The sequence below is a fragment of the Oryzias melastigma genome, linkage group LG5 (assembly GCF_002922805.2).
Source record: "Oryzias melastigma strain HK-1 linkage group LG5, ASM292280v2, whole genome shotgun sequence".
Classification (NCBI taxonomy): Eukaryota; Metazoa; Chordata; class Actinopteri; order Beloniformes; family Adrianichthyidae; genus Oryzias; species Oryzias melastigma.
In genome coordinates this window covers 9,863,605-9,882,561 of record NC_050516.1, presented here as the reverse complement: position 1 = coordinate 9,882,561, position 18,957 = coordinate 9,863,605, and the positions used below count along the sequence as shown (strand labels likewise).

Genomic DNA, 18,957 nt, shown 5'->3' with positions numbered 1-18,957 from the left:
GCAGCCTGGGTACAATGCTGGCTCTGAGGTCAGTGATGACCAGAATGGTCTTTTTATTATTTGGCTGCTCTGGTGTTGGATGCACTGCCACCCACATATCTCAGTAGTTTGTCTGCAGAACCTCCTGTCTGCTTCCACTGATGGATGTTCAGCGTGTGCACTCTGGAGGAAACCAGTTCATGTTTTGGGGAAAGATTCAGACATACACATAGAGACGTTCAGTAAACCGAACTTAGGGTCTGATGAAAATCCTGCTTTTACGAATGGTATTTTGCAATATTGAAAGGGTTAATTGACTTATTTTATTCTGAAACTATTTTATAATGGGGTAGGTCGGGGCGCTGCTCGGGATATTGAGCCCATGAAAATAATTTTTAAAGGGCCCCTAACACAGCGGCAAATTTGCATTAAGAGACTTTGTGGGGCCCCTAGAACCAGCCACATTTACCCCTGACAGGTTGGATCAGGGGCGGAGCTACTCAGCTCAGCACCAAAAGCCACGCCCCCTCAGAGGAGATTTTGGAAACAGAGACTTCAGTTCAACATGAAAAATGTCTTTTTAAGACATTTAGGTTGTTGGATTTTTGTTAAAAATGTCAATTATCATTAAAACAATACTTTTAGGGCTGCACGGTGGTTCAGTGGTTAGCGCTCTTGCCTCACAGCGAGAAGGCCCCGGTTCGAATCCTGGCTGGGACCTTTCTGTGTGGAGTTTGCATGTTCTCCCCGTGCATGCGTGGGTTTTCACCGGGGACTCCGGCTTCCTCCCACCGTCCAAAAACATGCTTCATAGGTTAATTGGTGACTCTGAATTGTCCCTAGGTGTGAATGTGAGAGTGAATGGGTGTGTGATTGAGGCCCTGCGACAGACTGGCGACCTGTCCAGGGTGTACCCCGCCTTCGCCCATCAGTAGCCAGGATAGGCTCCGGCACCCCCGCAACCCCGAGAGGGAAGAAGCGGTCTGGAAGATGAATGAATGAATGAATGAACAATACTTTTAAAGTCCCCTATTTTCTTAGGTTACTTTAAAAAAGCTACTAACTAAAACCTTTGTCTTACCATAATAACATAAATATTTTAATTTTTATAATTTACTTTTATGTGTTAATTGCATAATGTTTCTCTCTCTCTCTCTCTCTCTCTCTCTCTATATATATATATATATATATTTATATATATATAAATAAATGTAACAAGTGTTCTCTTAAGCTTAAACATCATTAAAGACCCACTCCCATGAAAATTGTGTTCTTGGTGATTTTAACATGTTCCTTTAACATTTTTCTGACGATTGAGGCCATAGAGACATTTAAACTCAAAATTTGCATTCCTTACGATTTCTTCATTTGAATTGTTGTGAATCAGAATCAGATGAAAAAATGCCATCTAAAAAAAGATGGTATTTGTAACATAGAAAGCTCCGCCCTTTGTTTTCCTCGTCTGAGCTGGAATCTGGATCAGAACTGTACCTCTGGATTGCTCAGATATCACTCACCATTTTGTTGCAATGCTAATGTTGGGTTGTGAGGGGCTGTAAGCTAGCAGGTGAGAGTGTAAACAGAAATCTCCCAGCAGTAGGGATATGGTTACTCTGTACCACAACTCAGAGGTAAATTTCTGATAAACTCCTGCCGCTCTGCAGAAACTATGTCTAAGAAAACGACATCGGTTTTGTGATTTTGGCTAAAAACGGCATCATCATCATCATTAAAAGACCAAAGGGAACCACTCTACAAAAATGATCAGAGTGGGAGTTTAATGCGTTCAAGTAATCAGATTATGATGAGATAAAATCTAAAAAAGGTTAAACATTAAAATGATAGTTTATGTCAAAGTGGTCTTAAACCTCTTTTGGTTGTTGAGATGTTTTTTTTTTTTTTTGGCCGGTATCCAGTAAATCCAGTATCACTAAAGTAAATTGTTCTCCTAAACCAGGGGTCTGCAACCTGCTGCTCCAGAGCCACACGAGGCTTCTCCATTGTGGCTCTATGGTTAAAGAAAACAAGGTTTTAACTGGTAAAAGTAATTAAGTAATAAGTAAAACTTATAGTAAAGTAAACTAACTAAAACATTGTTTAACTAGTTAACCAACAGTCGAACGACACATAAGTACTTATCACAAGTCGAGCTAAATCCGATTTTTCTGCACCACTAAATTAAGCCAGAAAGCACAACCAGATTATAAAACACATTTTCTTTTTTTGAAAAATATTTAAGTGGCTCCAGAAATACAGTGAGGGTCATCAAAATAGCTCAGATTTATTTTTTGAGTTGGATTTATGTATTTTTGGCAGAGATCTACCATAAATGGTATAATTAACTTTGTTTAATCCCTGCTGACATGGCACTAACTGCTACTACATTGGCAGCGTTGTTGAGCTGATTCTTTGTGACACATGGTGTCTTTTAGTTTGAAAGGAAATCATGTGAACCGCTGTCAAGTTATAAACTGTTTCATATTTTGAAAAAAAACCCAAGGGTTTATATTTCTTTTTTACTATTTTTTTTTAATATCCTTTATATTCATGTTTTATTAATGCAAGAAAAATAATTTTTATTTATCATAATGGTAATATATACATAAATACAAATCCATGTCTTATTTTCTAAAGGAGCAAGTGAGCCTTTGTGGCTCCTGCTGGGTTTTGGTTTGTGAAAAATGGACCTAAATGGCTGTAGAAGTGTTGAAAGTTGCAGACCCTTCTCCTAAACCAAGAGTCTGCAACCTTCAGCACTTAAAGAGCCATATGAGTGGATTTCTTACTGGCCACAACCCAGGAAGAGCCACAAAGTCTGACTTCACCCTTTAGAAAAATAAAAAAATATATATAGAAAAATTAAAACATTGATTTACATCTATGTTAATATAACTATTATCATACATATGCCAAAGAACAACAGTTTATATATGTGTGTGCGTGTGTATATACGGACCAGGGTTTTTTGGCATAAATTAAACATGCACATAAAGAGAAAATACTCTCCTTTAAATGAATGAATTCCTTTCAAAATAAGACACCCTGTGTCACATAGCATCATCTCAGTGCAGCAAATGTGGCAGTAGGTAGCTTAGTGTCAAAAGTGATTAAAAAAATCTGTTTATTTTACTATTTTACTATGTGGTGTATCTTAGTCAGAACTGTATAAATCTCACTAATCAAAATTAAATCTGAGCTAATTAAGTGACTTTTACTGTAGTTTTTGGATCATTAAATGTATAAAAATCCTTAAAAAATAGAAAATCTAGTTTTATATTCTGGTGTGCCTTAATTGTTAATGTGTTTTTATTCTTTATCAACCAGAGAGCCACAATGAAGGGGTCTAAGAGCCTCATGTGGCTCTACAGCCGCAGGCTGCCGACTCCTGTCCTAAACCGAGGCTACAGCAAGCATAAGGAGGATTTGATAGTGCCTTGTGGCCCCAGCTCACTCACGGAGCACAGAAATAAGCAGCAAATATGTCCTTTTCTTGCTCATATATTGGTTCCATCAGTGAGTGGAAAAGATGAGGAAGCAGGATTGAAGTCCGATTGAGTAACTTCCTAACTGCTGACAAAGCAGTCAGCTTCAGGCCCAGCGTGAATCTGTTAGTTATTGGCTCACATGTGTGCATGCTGCCCTGCACTGGTGTTGGCTGACGGCGTGGGCAAACAGACCGGCGTGGGGGATTTTCTCATCGCCTGCAGAAACGTGGGAGCAGTGACCTGGATCTGATTTAAAGTCCATTGAAAAGCAGTTTCCATTCTGGTGTCCATAAAGATAAAGAGGCACAGATAAAAAATCCTATTCAGTGCAAAATATCTTGCAGTAAAACCATGATTTACATTTTGAAACGCAGCGTTCCCTCGTTTATCATGGGAGTAACGCCCTAAGAAGAACCTGTGATAGGTGAAATCTGTGAGGTAGGACTACACCTCCTCACTTCACTCTATCCCCTTTTTTCAGACAGACATGAACATTTTGATATTTTTCTCTTGTTTAAGCACTTAAAGTTCAAACCTAGTCCAGGATTATTATATTCATAGATCTGATCGCGATCAAAGATTCATGTAACTCTGTCAAACTGAACGCAGACATGGCACAGAGGAGATTGATTTCACTGAAAAAATCTGTGAAAAATGAGCCGCGATATATCCAGGGAACACCGTATTCTTAGAGTCGTCTTATGTTGTTGTATTTGTTGGGTATATTAAACAATATTCAGACTCATCTTCAATTACTTTTATTAGACATTTGTATTCACTACTTTTGAACAATTATTTATCATTGAATAATAAATGGCCCTTCTCACATTCAAACCCAAATTTCCAGGTTTAAATGGGATCATGTTCAAAGGTACACGAATTATTGAAGAGTATAAAAATGCTGTGATGTTTGTTCCACTAATATTTTATTAACAGTAGTGGGTTCTGGTGTTTTAGTACCAGAAGCATCAAGAGTAGTTAGTGTTAGTGTGTAGGTTCACTCTCCAACATGTTGTATGTCATTAATAGTGACAGACTTTTCTTGTCCTCTTTGACATAAATACCATAAAAGTATTTATTTACCATGTGCCAGTCAGATATTGGTCGGAGTGGTGAACAGTTGTAATTTATAAACTTAATGCTAAAAATCCACACATCAGGAGAATGAGGTTCGCCTCAGTTCTGCATTTCTGTTGAATAGGGCTCACGATACGATGCGATACGCGATACATGGTTCACAGTATCCATGATATCACGAGACTTAGATAATTGGTAAAAATCATCTCTAAAAACTCACATTATATAGAAGAACAATTTTTTTAGGAAATATATCCCCTTTTTTCAGCTTCAACACAATCACAATAAACGACTTGTGTTTTATTTTGTGCAACAAATAAAATAAACTTTGGTGCAAATCAGTAATACTGTGTCTTTGACAAACATTGACACCAAGTGAATTTGAATTCTCTGTAAAATTCAGTGTTAACAATAGTAAACATGAACAGCAGTACCACTACTTAGTGCAGAATTGTTGTAAACAACAGAACAAAAATAAAGTAATCCCAGTAGCAGTAACACTTCGATGCCCACTGCGGTCAGTCTCCCAACGTGCGCCCCCATCTACCTCTGAAGGAATGTCTTGATGAATGTAACGTTTTACAGCCTCTTAAGCCAAAATAAAAGATCGATACTTGGCGAGAAAGCATCGAGAATCAATCGCAGGACTAAATATCGTGATATCGATATTTCGGCACACCCCTATTGTTGAATGATTCAAAGGATGGAAGGAGACCTCTTCAGCGACATTACTAACACACTCCTAAAGAACTGCAAAGTATAGATGTGTAGTGTAATATTTGCAAAAGGTTATGAATTGCATACTATACTTTAACTATACTTTTTACCAATCCTAATGTGGGGCTGGATGTACGGCATTGGTATTTCATATTGGATTGGTATTGACCACCAGACCCGTGAGCTCAGTCACAGGTCTGGTGGTCAAACACATTGACTTTAGTCTGCTTTGCCCAATTCAGCAGCATTTAAGAGTCATTCTATTGAAGGAGACAAGATAATGAGATTTTGGTCCACCAACACTTCAGTGCGCATCAAACAGCCTGCTCTTAACTATTTATTTACCTTTATTTAACCAGGGAGGTCCTGTTGAGATTAAAAAATCTCATTTTCAAAGGAGCCCTGGGGGTCACATACACACATCCACCAAATTACAATCAGCAATAAAATTCATAAAACTATTTAAAATATTCACTAACCGCGTTTCTTACTTCCAACTTTTTGAGTATAGTTTTAAACTGACCTGTATGAACCAGTTGCTCCAACTTCAAGTCCTTGTGGAGATTGTTCCACGCTGTCCGTCCAGAGGACTGAAAAACCATTTTCCTAGCTTGGTACTGTCAGTTGCAAGGATTCTTGAGATCTTAACGAATACTGTCCAGTTTCTCTTGGTTTGATATAATGACAGAGATATGAATTGAGCAAATGAAAAATACATGATATATTAACATGTACAAGTACGTAAGTCTACTGTGTTTTAGTGCTGACCAGCCCACACGTGTATGAAGTTCACGTGATGAGTGAGAGGCTGAAGTTTGTGATGAATCGGAGAGAAGAGTGATATACAGAGACCAGAAGTTTCAGCCCTTGATTTGGGTCATTCATGTAGATAAGATCTCCATAGTCTAAAATAGATTTTAAAAAAGTGGCTTCAACCAGTTTCTTCCTTGCATTAAAAGACAAACATAACCTGTTTCTGAAATAAAAAACAATTTTCAATCTTAATTTCTTCACCAATTGCTCAATATGTTCCTTGAATTAATTAATTAAAGACTCCAAGGTATTTAAAAGATTTAACTGTCTCTCTTTTTGTCAAGAGTAACAGCCGTGGGATTAACTTGTGCAGTTCTCTTTGGTTTTGAAAAGAGCATTCATTTGCTCTTGTTTCCATTTAGAGAAAGCTCAAGCTTTAGAAGTCTGTCCTGAATAACATGAAAAGCCTTTTGTAATGCAGATACATTGCCCCATAGGATCATTTAGACCGTTAGTTATAATTGACAGATAAAATTTGGACTTGGCATTTTTAATGTGGGAAACACATTTATTTTGTAATTTTCTGAAGGCCTCCCAGTCACGTTTTGAACCAGTTTTTCTTGATTTCTTGCCAAATATGGTGTTAACAAAGGAATCTCTCTACCCCTGATCCTAAACTTCTTAAAGGGAGCATGTCTATTTAAAATGGTCATAAAGCACTCAGACCAAACTGTTTCAACATCTGGGATGAGGTCGAGTCTATTCCACTGTGCACTTTGAAAGGTCATGATAAAATGCTTGTTTGCTAAAATGTTTTGTGAGTCTTTTTATAATAACTTGTGGTTTTCTTTTAGTCATGTCAGTATTTCTAACAGTAGCCACTGCACAGCGATCACTGAGATTATTGCATAAAACCTCAGTTGAGCAATATTTATGTGGGGCGTTTGTTAAGATCAGGTCAATCAATGTAGATTTTGCAAGTCTCTTAGTACTTGGACGACTAGGGAATAGAATTAACTGAGTTAAGTTCAATTGATCACAAACTGTTTTTAAATCATCAGAATTTGAGCTCTTTAATGAGTACTGTTTCATTTGAATCCAGGTTAACTAATAAATCCTTTAGTGATCGGAGTGCATCTGAAGTGGCAGAAGGAGGCCTGTAGTATCCCACAACATTGATATGTAGGTGCTTAAAAACTTATTAAAAGCTAAAATTTCAAATTGTTTACATAGAGATTTGGCCTGTAACACTTTGACATGGAAAAATGACTTTATGTGTATATGAACTCTCCCTCCTTTCGCTGGTCTATCAACATGATAGAGTTGAAACTCGTTGATATGAACATCTTTATCGGGTATGGATTTTGATAACCAGGTCTCAGTAATAACAATTAAATCAGCTCCTGTTGATTTTATCCAACTCTAAACTTGATCAGTTTTAGACTGTGAACATTCAGATGAATCATTTTAAGGCCAGGTATCGACTTAAATTCAGATGGTATTCAGATGGTGTGGTATCCAGATAATAGAAGTAATAGAGGAATTAGTCCTCTTTGATATCCAAAAATGCAAGATGTTGTTTTCTCAGATGAGCTTTATGACTAAAAATAATATGATAGAAGTCTCATTAAATGAAATGTAGTCATGAAATATTGAGAGAGCAGGTAGCTTGTTAAAGACCCAAGGTAACGAGATGAGCTTAAATTTAAGTTTAAGTAATCATGGAATTTCATTTGTATTGGCAGTTGATTCACCATACCCATAGATCATAATTACTTGGATCTGTTTAGTAAAATAGAAATTGGTGTCTGTGCAAGGTTAGGTTTGGAGATTATTAGGCTTTGAGGTATTATTTGCAATGAGCAGAAGGCACAGCAATACACATGTGAACCACATAATGAATGAATGAATAATCCTACTATTAAGGGTTTTAACAGTTATTGGAGGAGCTATCAGCCATGTAATCTAGCTGGAGAAACAGGGTCAGTTGGAGGAGCAGCACCATTTTAGATGAAGAGCAGTTACCAAGCACAGGCCCAGGTGGAGGGACCACTGCATACATGTGAACGCTCTAACAGCTCATTCCACATACATGTCACATCCCCAACAGTCATGTATAGACATTAAATCAATAGACATAAACATATGCAATCACATATCTTACCTATTTATTTTTCCTAAATAAAATCAGACTTGTTTTTAAACATGGTGCAGCATGAAGGTTATCCTGAAGTCTGACCATTTTCTTGGACTAGTGGGTCACACAGTTCATGTGCAAAAGCTACAGTTTCCTCATAAAGTCTTAGATCTGTATTGAAGTGCCACCATTAAACAGAAATGTTCATAAATTTTTGTTGACACTTGTGTTCTCCTTTGTCCATTCTAAACTTCTCATCTGTTTCTCCATAGGGACTTCCTTCCCAGGGGTTCAGGCATCGTCACCCGCCGCCCTCTCGTCCTCCAGCTGGTCAACAGTAAAACAGGCATGTCGTCAACACGTCTTATCACAGAGAGGTCCAAAGGCTCAGGAAGTTTTCAAAAACCACATGTTTTCAATTAGATATTGGTGACAGGTTTTAAAACGTGTAGAATCATTACTTTACTGTTTCCATTTTTTCCTTCAAAGGAGACACATACTTCTAAATAAATTAAAAGAGAGAAAAATTAGCCCCTCAACCAAATGGTGTTTCCCAACCCGGCCCTCAGGCAACACTATCCTGCTTTTTTGTTTTCCCCACTCAAACACACCTGTCTTTGGTGACTGCCATTATCAAGGTTCTGCAGAGCCCGATGATCACCGGAATCAGGTGTGCTGAAGCACGGCAACATGGGTAATATTGAGGACAGTCTTACCTGAAGAGCAGGACTGAGAAACAATGTTTTAAAAGCCTAAAGAATCAATTCAAAAAACCCCAGTAACAAAATCAGCTGATTCATGTTGATCACCTTTAGCGTTGAGGATAACTGCGATCAAACGTAGGCTAAAGTCTTAACAGTTTTACAAATCTGAACCCTTTACTTAATATCCTTTAATAAAGCGTTTCTCCTCTTTTGACACATTTTAGGCTAACCCTCAACACTAAAAGAAGCTTGAATTAAAGTGGCTACAACTCTGAAATCTTGTGGAATTTCTACTTCTGGCTAATGATTTTGAGCCGCCATCTTTTCTGCCACCAGGTCCTCTTGGCTTTTAAAGCATGTTTAGAAGTTTAAAGCATCATCTCAGTAGCATTATTATTCTCCAACTATTGGATTTGGACATTTGAATTTCAAAATATCTACTGCAAATCCTGGTTTACATTTAATCAGAAAAAAATGGAAAGTTTGAAACTGCATTTTACAGGTCAGGTAAATGTTACTTGTTGAAAGCAAAATCAAGCTTTTAATTTAAACTGCTTACTTCAACCTGTAAAGGTATAAAACGAGTCAGCTTTAACCAGAGTAAACAGAAGACAAATCCCCTCATGGTCATCTTTTTGTCCTCTCCAGACTGACTTTTCCCTTCGTGTTGTTATACTTGTTTCTGTCGTCACTCTTTTAGAGCATGCTGAGTTCCTGCACTGTAAGGGACGCAAGTTTGTTGATTTTGAAGAAGTTCGCATGGAGATAGAAGCAGAGACAGACCGGATTACCGGATCCAACAAGGGCATCTCCCCCATCCCCATCAATCTTCGTGTCTACTCCCCTAATGGTAGGAAAGCACACAAACGGTAATAAAACAAGTGTCTCACCTTCTCTCTGTCTGATTTCCTCCCTCTCTTCCCTCCTCAGTGTTAAACCTGACCCTTATTGACTTGCCGGGAATGACTAAAGTTGCGGTTGGCGACCAACCTCCAGACATTGAGCATCAAATCAGAGACATGCTGCTGCAGTTCATCACCAAAGAGAGCTGCCTGATCCTAGCTGTCACCCCCGCAAACACAGACCTGGCCAACTCGGATGCCCTCAAGATTGCCAAGGAGGTAGACCCTCAAGGTGAGGCGATCCTGAGAGTCGGTGCATGTTTGGGAACGGGATCATATCAGGAGATTCCTCCAACAAAAACACTTACAGCTAGCAGATGGGTTTATTTACTGTAGTCCAAGAGAACTTTTGTAATCACGTTTTGTAATTGGAATGTTCCCATCAGAACAATTAAGACAACATTTCTTAAAAGATTGAGTGTTGTGGATCCGTCCATTTAGCATATATTTAAACTAAGTTGCTTACATGTTATTGTTGTCAGCTGTTGGACAGGACGAGTTAAAAAGTATAAAACAAAATTCAAAAAATGCAATGTTGATGATCTGAACATTTTAGTTAGAACTTCTCCTTTAGAGAATCCATGTAACACTGGATGATATTAACAATCTCAGTATTTCACTGATACATTTACAGTACGTGAACTGGATCAGATTAATATAAATATATTCAAAACATATAGTAGATTACTCATGTAAACAAATGTGTCTAAATGTGTAAACTTTAAATTAAATTGAACTGAGAGGATCAAAAGAATCGAAACAAATCTGAATCACATTGATCCAGTCTCTTGTGAGTCGAATTGAATTGTTTCTGGAAATTATTATTGATACCCAGCCCCCTTGTTGTCCTTTATTTAGAACTCATGGTGAAAGTTTTGCTGCTGCAGTTAGTTTCACTTCATGTACAAGTGTTTCCCAACCCTGGTCCTCAGGTAACACAGTGTTTTCCATGTTGCCGTGCTGAAGTGCACCTGATCTCAGGCTCTGCAGAAGCCTGATGATGGCAGGTGCGTCGGAGTCATGCTGGACTGACGAAAACCACTGTGTCCCAGCTCCCTCACTACTCAGTACAAAGTGCACTATATAGTGTGCTTACCCTTTTTTGGGTTGTCCATATCTACTATTCCAAAATCCAGTGCCCTGTTAATTTCCCAGAAGTCTCTGGGTTTTCTTTGGGCACTCTGGTTTCCTCCCACAGTTCAAAAACATGAGTGTCTGTGGAAGTGATTGTGTGCTCTCCGACAGACTGAGGACCTGTTCAGGGTGTGCCCCGCCTTCGCCCAACAGTGGCCAGGACAGGCTCCAGCAACCCCAAAAGGGGTATAGTGGGTTGAAAAAATGGATGGGTGTAAAATATGGTTTTGATGTGTCTTTGTCTGCAGGGCTGCGTACTATCGGTGTGATCACAAAGCTGGATCTGATGGATGAGGGAACAGACGCACGAGACATCCTGGAAAACAAACTGCTCCCACTGCGCAGAGGTAGCAGACTCACAACACAGCAGCCGAGAGGCCTTGAGATTCTGCTGCTTCCTTTGCTGAAGTTTCTTCTCTTTAGAGTCAACAGTTTTATGTCTGACCAACCACTGAGGGGAACAGTGATCTAGATTGTTTGTAATAACAGTAACTAGATCTAACAGTGTTGACATATCTCTGCTCCACATGTATGTTAGAAAATAACAGGTTTCTGGGAGACTGGGGTGATTGCTACTTTAAGAAAGTGTTGCAGTTCTCAGCATCTAATTATGGCATTATCTGCCTCAAGAAAAGAGAGTCACTGAGGTGTTGAATCTCTGGAAAGGGTCATGGAGAGGGGAGGAAGGCATGTTTCCATGACAACGGACTCTGCTATCTCACCTTCAGCGGATTGTTTTGGTTCAGTCCAAGGGAGAATGCCCTTGGCTCGGGGGTTCTTGATTAGAGATGACTGTTTAGGCAGGAAGAAGAAGGAAGACTTTCTCATTTCTGTGCCCCTTAAAAGACAAGGTTAGTGTGCAAAAATAGATAACAGAAAGCAACAGTTTATTATAGTTACTGAAGCTTCACGATACACTCACATCATCATGACAATGGTGCGTTCCATGTTCCTCACGTCCCTTGAGGTGTTCGTACGGGCATCGAGGGAACTGAAAAGCACACGTCGACTCCCCTTGAGATACAGCCGCTCCTCTTTATGACTCAAACAACCCAAAACCCGGCAGAACCTGTACGGGTCGACCCCTGTACCGGTGCATGTGATAAAGGGTTGAGACTGGATCTGAATTTGCTAACTACATATGGTTAGTTAAAAAATGAACTATTTAAGCCAATTTATAGGCCATATTCTGTGGAGTATACGTTTCCTTTTTCTTTTTTGCATAGAATGGTCAGTGGTGAAATATAAACTGAGCAGCAACTTGTTGTTTTTAAACATAAATGATAGGAGTATAACGACGACTTGAAGAGTGCATTTCTATTCATGCAATTTAACCAAATTGATCTGTCTGAGGCAAGTTGTTAATCAAATCGAATCAAACTATACCATTATGAAATCAGTTCAAAAATAAGTAAATCAGTCATATCAATATTAGTTAAAACCGTTTGGATTGAGGCATGGTAGGTTTATTTTACTATTACGTAAAAAGTGCCATCACATCGAACAACACACGTGATGCAGCAGAAAGTGATCAACCATCATTCCAGTCTTTGAATTGATCAAAGTCATGTGACCATACAGAATGTTCTAATAATGATTCTGATGTGGAAAAACAACAGTGGACTGAACTTTATCAAACTAATGTGAATGGATCTGACATTCACTCTTGTTTACTTGTTTGTTTGTAAACAGATGTAATTTATTGTCATGAAGAAATACAAGAATCTGGAAAACTTCACTGCACTGTTCAGTAGCAGGTATCTCTCTCACTAGAGAGTAGTATAGGTGTGTATCCGTATTTACTATGTACAGCAGTGTTGTCCAAGACAAACTTAGAGGAGAATCTGATCGTTCTCCTCTTGAACTTAATATTTTTCTTATTTGGATCGAGGCGATAATGTCCTTGTTTCTAAACATAATTTGTGTCTATGTAGCCATGAGGATAAAAACTTGTGGGTAGCTTCTCCCACACTCAGCGAGAGCGTCTAGTTTGTGAACACATTTTTGGAGAAGCGTTGAGCATTAATCTAACAAGGATTAAAACAGGGGTCCTCAAACTACGGCCCGCGGGCCGGATCGGTCCGCCTCCACATTTGGCTCGGCCCCCTGAACAGTATGAGAGATGGATGATTTTTTTTCAAAGTCTGGCCATGTGATTAGGACCCTCATAGAATGTGACTTTTTATTCCATTCATTTGACATGACTCATGGTCGGTGTGAACGTAGCATTATGCCAGGCTTGGTGGATTTATTCACAAGTGTTGCACTTTTCTCCCAAAAGTGGGACTTGATTTCATATTTCTTCTTCTTCTCTATGAAGCTTTTTTTTCTCTGTTTTTGCTGCAGTGACTTATACTCTGAAAGTACAGCCGTTGTTTTCTTGAGTTTTTGTTTCAAATCGTGACATTTAAGCTTCTCTTCAGGCTATATCGGGGTGGTGAATCGCAGTCAGAAGGACATCGATGGAAAGAAAGACATTCGTGCTGCTTTGGCTGCTGAGAGAAAATTCTTCCTTTCACATCCTGCATACAGACATTTGGCTGAACGCATGGGCACTCCACACCTGCAAAAGACCCTCAATCAGGTGAGATAGACACTATTCAAACACACAGACGGCATTATTAATCACTTACAATTTAACAGTTATGTGGTTTTTGTTGGGGTTGAGAAGAATCCCTCACAGGCATCCGACTCATTTGGACTGAAGTAAAGTGTAACTGTGTAATTTTGTTTTCTGTCAGCAACTCACCAACCACATCCGCGACACTTTGCCGGGGTTACGCAGTAAACTGCAGAGCCAGTTGTTGTCTCTGGAGAAGGAGGTGGAGGAGTTCAAGAACTTTCGACCTGACGATCCTGCACGCAAGACCAAGGCCCTCCTCCAGTCTGTACTCAGTACATATGCAGTATGTGGGGTCATGGAAATGAGTGGTTCTTCAGGGGAACATCTCCTCCGTGAAATATTCACAGGATGGTCCAGCAGTTCGGGGTGGACTTTGAGAAATGCATTGAGGGATCTGGAGATCAGGTGGATACGTCCAATTTGTCTGGTGGTGCAAAGATCAACCGCATTTTTCATGAAAGGTTTCCTTTCGAGCTGGTGAAGGTGAGGCTTGCTCCACAAAGCTTTTAGTTGAATCAGGCGGATTTCCATCAGTGTCGTTTAAAAGCTGTAGTTTGTTGAATCATTAACAAAGCAGAATAGTTTAAAGAAAATAAGTGTAAACTTCAATAAGAGCATAATATTGAGATATATTTTAACATCAGATCTGAATACAAATGAGTTTTGAGTAACTGCAGAAAAAGCTAAACAAAGATGAATAAGACAAAAAAAACATAATTTCAATAGTGCAACATCCTTTAATATTTTCTTATTGGTATTATTATAGATGGAGTTTGATGAAAAGGAGCTGCGGAAAGAAATCAGTTATGCTATCAAGAACATCCATGGAGTCAGGCAAGTTGAGCCAGAGTTCTCTGCTCTGCCAGCTGTTGGTTTGAGCGGCTGTGAGTCTCATCATCATGTCTGTGATCTGGAGTGTCCCCCCCACCCTCAGTGTGTGTGTGTGCGCTTGTGTCAGAGTTTTTCCATTGGCCTTCACGCGTCCGTGTCTGTCTTATCCATGTGTCCTTCAGGACAGGCCTGTTCACCCCCGACATGGCGTTTGAAGCCATAGTGAAAAAGCAGATCATTAAGCTGAAAGAGCCCTGTCTGAAATGCATCGACCTGGTCATCCAGGAGCTCATCAACACAGTCAGGCAGTGCACCAATAAGGTATCCGCACATGATGGTCTGATGTCATGAATGGTTAGTGCTGCTGGGTTTGGACTGAGGTCTGCTACTGAACCACCAATAGAACAGAAATGTATGTGGTAATGGTACAGCCCAGAAGAAGCAAACCTTAAAGAATGAACTGAATAATGGACAGTTTTCTTGTCATGAAGTTTGATTGTGTGAAGAAAACTTCAGCGTTCTTGAGCCAGCAGAGATCTCGTTTCTTCAGTGTTGCCCTGGCCTGTTGTCCTGATTGGACATTCCTGATTTAGAAATGGTGTCATTTTTGTTAAATGTTCAAATAAGGAGTGTGCATTGGTTTCTCCTGGCATGCCTGAGCTTCACTTCCTCAGACACTGCTGGTCAAACCCTGATGAACTCCCACATCCTGAAGTCCTGCTCCATTGTCAGTGTTATTTCAAACCCTAAAGCTGATCTTTCTATTGAACTGAATGTGGTTTAGCTTTCAGTCATGGGAAAATTGCTGACAGCTGTGCAGACGGCCTTGCAGACACACATGCAGACGGCCGTGCAGACTGCTGTGCAGACGGCCGTGCAGACACACATGCAGACGGCCGTGCAGACACACATGCAGACGGCCGTGCAGACTGCTGTGCAGACGGCCACGCAGACAGCTGTGCAGACGGCCCCTGGGACTTTTTTTTCTTTTTTGATGGGAGGAGTGATGTATTTTTTGTCATTTTTCCAATGCTATTTACTTTGTTCAGAGAGTGGCCATTCATATAGCTATGCAGACAGCAATATAGACAACTATACAGCTATGCAGGCAGCTGTGAAAACAGCTGTGCAGACAGCCATTCATAATGAAAGCTGAATTTGAAAAGTGACTTCTTGTAGCTTGACTGTCATTACAGTTTTGAGATCAAATGATTTTTTCCATCCTCCCTTTGGCTCGTCGTCCTCCCCCTGCAGCTTGTTTCCTGTTACATGTTCTCCAAACGCTCCAGCCACAGTCGAATAGCATGCTGTTGTTGTTGCTATGGAACAGTTCTGTTTGTGATAACGTCACCTCCATCAGTTTGTGTGATTCTAACACTTTAGTAGGGATGAAGATGGTCACGGATGATAGACAAAGATATTTTCATCAAACCTCATCACAGGATCCTGTTTGAGGCTCGTGTCAAACCACATTCCCATTTCTAACCTTTCCTGTCATTGAAAAGCTTTTCTGCTTGAAAGGAGAGAACTTTGTTGATAACTTTGTGAAAGCTAAACTAACCGGATTTGTCTTTTTTTCATTCATTCTTTTCTATGTTCTTTGCCTCAGACCTGTTGTGTCCAGCGTTGGCTATTATTTTCTAACTATGCTGCTCTATGCCTGCTTTTTTTCAATATTCCATTTTAACTACAACGATGCGTCACTACAGGACAGGCTTGTTCACCCCTGACTTGGCATTTGAGGCCATAATGAAAAAGCAGATCATTAAGCTGAAAGACCCCTGTCTGAAATGCGTAGACCTGGTCATCACGGAGCTCGTGGCCCTGATCATGAAGTGTGCTGAGAAGGTACTGAGCGGGAAAAGAAACACAGGAAATTACCCACAGAAATTAAGTAAAAATTGTTCATGTTTCTGTATTAATTGCTAACAATTACCACCACTTGAAATCCATTTATTGGCCATATTGATGCTTTTCTCCACATTGACCAACCAATAATGAATCTTGGGGAGCATTCAGACCAAAACAGTCTGACGGGCTTCACATGATTGAGCAGAAAATTCCCAGACATTTCCCAGCTGCATGTAGTTTGGTTTTCTTCTAAATTACACACATGAAAGCAGATTGAATCCCATCAATAGTGTGATGCAGAGGCATGAGCTGAAAAGTCAGGCGAAAACCCAGATAGTGCATTTTGTGATGACAGTGCAATGTTAGTGGAAGAATGTGTTCCTGCACCTGATGTCCCTTTTTACATACAAGACTGTTTTCCTTTACTGGGATGGGTTCTGTGACCCCCCCCCCAACAACCTGCAGAATAGTCTGTGTTCACACTGCAGTAACCAGGCCATGATTCTCTTAGGAGCCAGTAATAACACCCCCATGATGCCTTTTGATGCAGATATACATCATAGCACTTTGCTCCAAAAGGACCTTCATTTACATCAAAGCAAAAACATCAGAGAATTGTTTTTCATAGCTGGACATACATTCTGGCGTCAAAGGCTTAAAGTGGAACAGGGTTCCTGTGTTTGCTGCGAATCAGAATGGAGAAGATGTCTACACCTGCTATATGTGTGTGTCTAATTCACGTGGGGATTATTACGTGGGGTAATAATTCTGTGACAGAATAACTTGTTTTTAGAACATAAATCTTAACTGATTAGTTCTTATCTGCAATAAAACATAAGATATATTGAAAGTGAAAGGGAGAAGGGAATATGCTGAAAGGTGAACAACAACTTGATAAAGAAGTGGATAAATGTGTCAGTTTCCTATCTTTGTAGTGGGTTGTCTGGACCCAACAGCCCTGGTGTGAATGCGCCCTAGGAGCTCTCGAGCATTCTGAACCCTTAAACTTTCTAACCCATCAGCACAGAGATCCGTGTCTTCACAAACCCTGAACATGCTTTGTTTATCAATCAAACTGACTCACACTAACACTCTGCTCTTGAGAATTGGCACTGCTTTGTAGTTTGATTCCTATCATCAGAAACCACCAAACTCAATCTAACCTTCATCTCTTTGTCACGACTCCCTTCTCTTACCTCAGTTTGACTAAGTCCTGTGATTAACGCTCTAAAAGCTTGAAAAAACCCAGTCTGTCCTGACTGACTCAGCTCTCAATGGTTAGTCCTGTTAAAGAATGATTATCAAAATACTAACAGGTGATAACAAAATCTCAAGCTTATAGATCATGGGTAGGGAACCCTGGTCCTCGAGAGCCACCTTCCTGCATCTTTTCCAGTATACCAGGTAATCAGTCATGAGTAAGGACTGGTTCAGGTGTGTCCAGCCAATAAGAACATGCCAGAGCAGGGCATATTGGAAAACATGTGGCTCTCGAGGACCAGGGTTCCCTACCCCTGTTATAGATGATGTTGATGTGCAGAAAATTTGAAACAAGAGTTTCAATTTTGAGAACGTCCGACACATGTGTATTTGTTCCCAGCAGTTTGTCCGTTTGTGTTGTGTGCATTTTCAGCTGGGATCATATCCTCGGCTGAGAGAGGAGACGGAGCGGATCGTCACAACTTACATCAGAGAGAGAGACAGCAAGACCAAAGACCAGGTGTGTGCAGGCGATCAAACATTAAGATAGCTGTCAAGAAGATAGATCATCCAGTACTGGGGGGTGGGAGAGTGAAAGCTAAGTAATACGCAGTAAACAGTTGCATAGATTTCAATCAATCAATCAATCAATCAATCAATCATTCAATCAATCAATCACTCATACTTTATTACCCCAGGGAAACTGCTGGATAACAAGACATATTGCCCAATGGTAGGCAGCAGCCATGCTAATCTGGCAGTGCTAATCGCCCAGAAAAGACACATGAGGAGAGTACATGAATGAGGTCCAAAATCTATCCTCTTCAATCTGTGTCGCAGTAGAACAGCACAGATCAAAGTACAAGCAAAAATACGTCAACACAGAAGCACATTGAAGTAACACAGACAAAGACAACGGGCTCTGCTATCTCACCTTCAGCGGATTGTTTTGGTTCAGTCCAAGGAAGAATGCCCTTGGCTCGGGGGTTCCTGATTAGAGATGACTGTTTAGGCACAGGCAGACTCAGCTTCTGCCTGCTGATTGTCCAGGTGCTGCTTTGTGGGAGAATATTCACTGATCAAGTCAATTTTCAGGGTTTCCTCCAAGTCGAGCTGTAATTCGCTCCAAGATGGTTCCCAGCTTCCCAAGGGAAACTTCAATGGGATACGAGCAAACAGAGCAATGATCTTGGTCTCCAATCCATTCAGTTTGTCATTCTGAGTCTGTACAGCTCTCAGAGTCCCATTGCAAACACTCCCAGCCCGCCTTGGGCTGTAAGCCGCTTCGCCAGGTTCTGATACATCCAGGTCCTGATACATCCAGCTTCCGCTACGTCCAGGTTCTGATACGCCCAGATTCCAATACCTCCAGGTTCTAATACATCCAGGTTCCGATACCTCCAGGTTCTGATACGTGCAGGTTCCGATACCTCCAGGTTCTGATAGGTCCAGGTTCCGATACGTCCAGGTTTTGATACATCCAGGTTCTGATACATCCAGGTTCTGATACATCCAGGTGCCAATATGCCCAGGTTCTAATACATCCAGGTGCAAATACGTCCAG

The 18,957-nt window shown here is 40.2% G+C and overlaps 2 protein-coding genes across 11 annotated transcripts in view; both read left to right on the top strand.

Annotated features, from left to right (window-relative positions):
* Positions 1-18,957, top strand: part of dlgap4b (discs, large (Drosophila) homolog-associated protein 4b) — a 707,978-nt gene that overhangs the window by 59,312 nt on the left and 629,709 nt on the right. The window lies entirely within an intron of this gene.
* Positions 1-18,957, top strand: part of LOC112145516 (dynamin-2) — a 44,869-nt gene that overhangs the window by 2,351 nt on the left and 23,561 nt on the right. For 4 of the 6 annotated variants that reach the window (XR_002919087.2, XM_024270795.2, XM_024270794.2 and 1 more), the window contains exons 2-11: positions 8,421-8,494; positions 9,553-9,702; positions 9,783-9,986; positions 11,137-11,235; positions 13,312-13,472; positions 13,630-13,772; positions 13,859-13,994; positions 14,278-14,345; positions 14,525-14,663; positions 17,827-17,913. Coding sequence is in view for 5 of the 6 variants with exons in the window: in XM_024270795.2 (XP_024126563.1) it covers positions 8,421-8,494; positions 9,553-9,702; positions 9,783-9,986; positions 11,137-11,235; positions 13,312-13,472; positions 13,630-13,772; positions 13,859-13,994; positions 14,278-14,345; positions 14,525-14,663; positions 17,827-17,913 (1,261 nt within the window). In the remaining variant the exon portion in view is untranslated. Of the gene's footprint in view, positions 1-8,420; positions 8,495-9,552; positions 9,703-9,782; positions 9,987-11,136; positions 11,236-13,311; positions 13,473-13,629; positions 13,773-13,858; positions 13,995-14,277; positions 14,346-14,524; positions 14,664-16,051; positions 16,191-17,826; positions 17,914-18,957 lie in introns of all 6 variants that reach the window. The other 2 variants (XM_024270797.2, XM_024270799.2) reach the window with 1 other exon arrangement.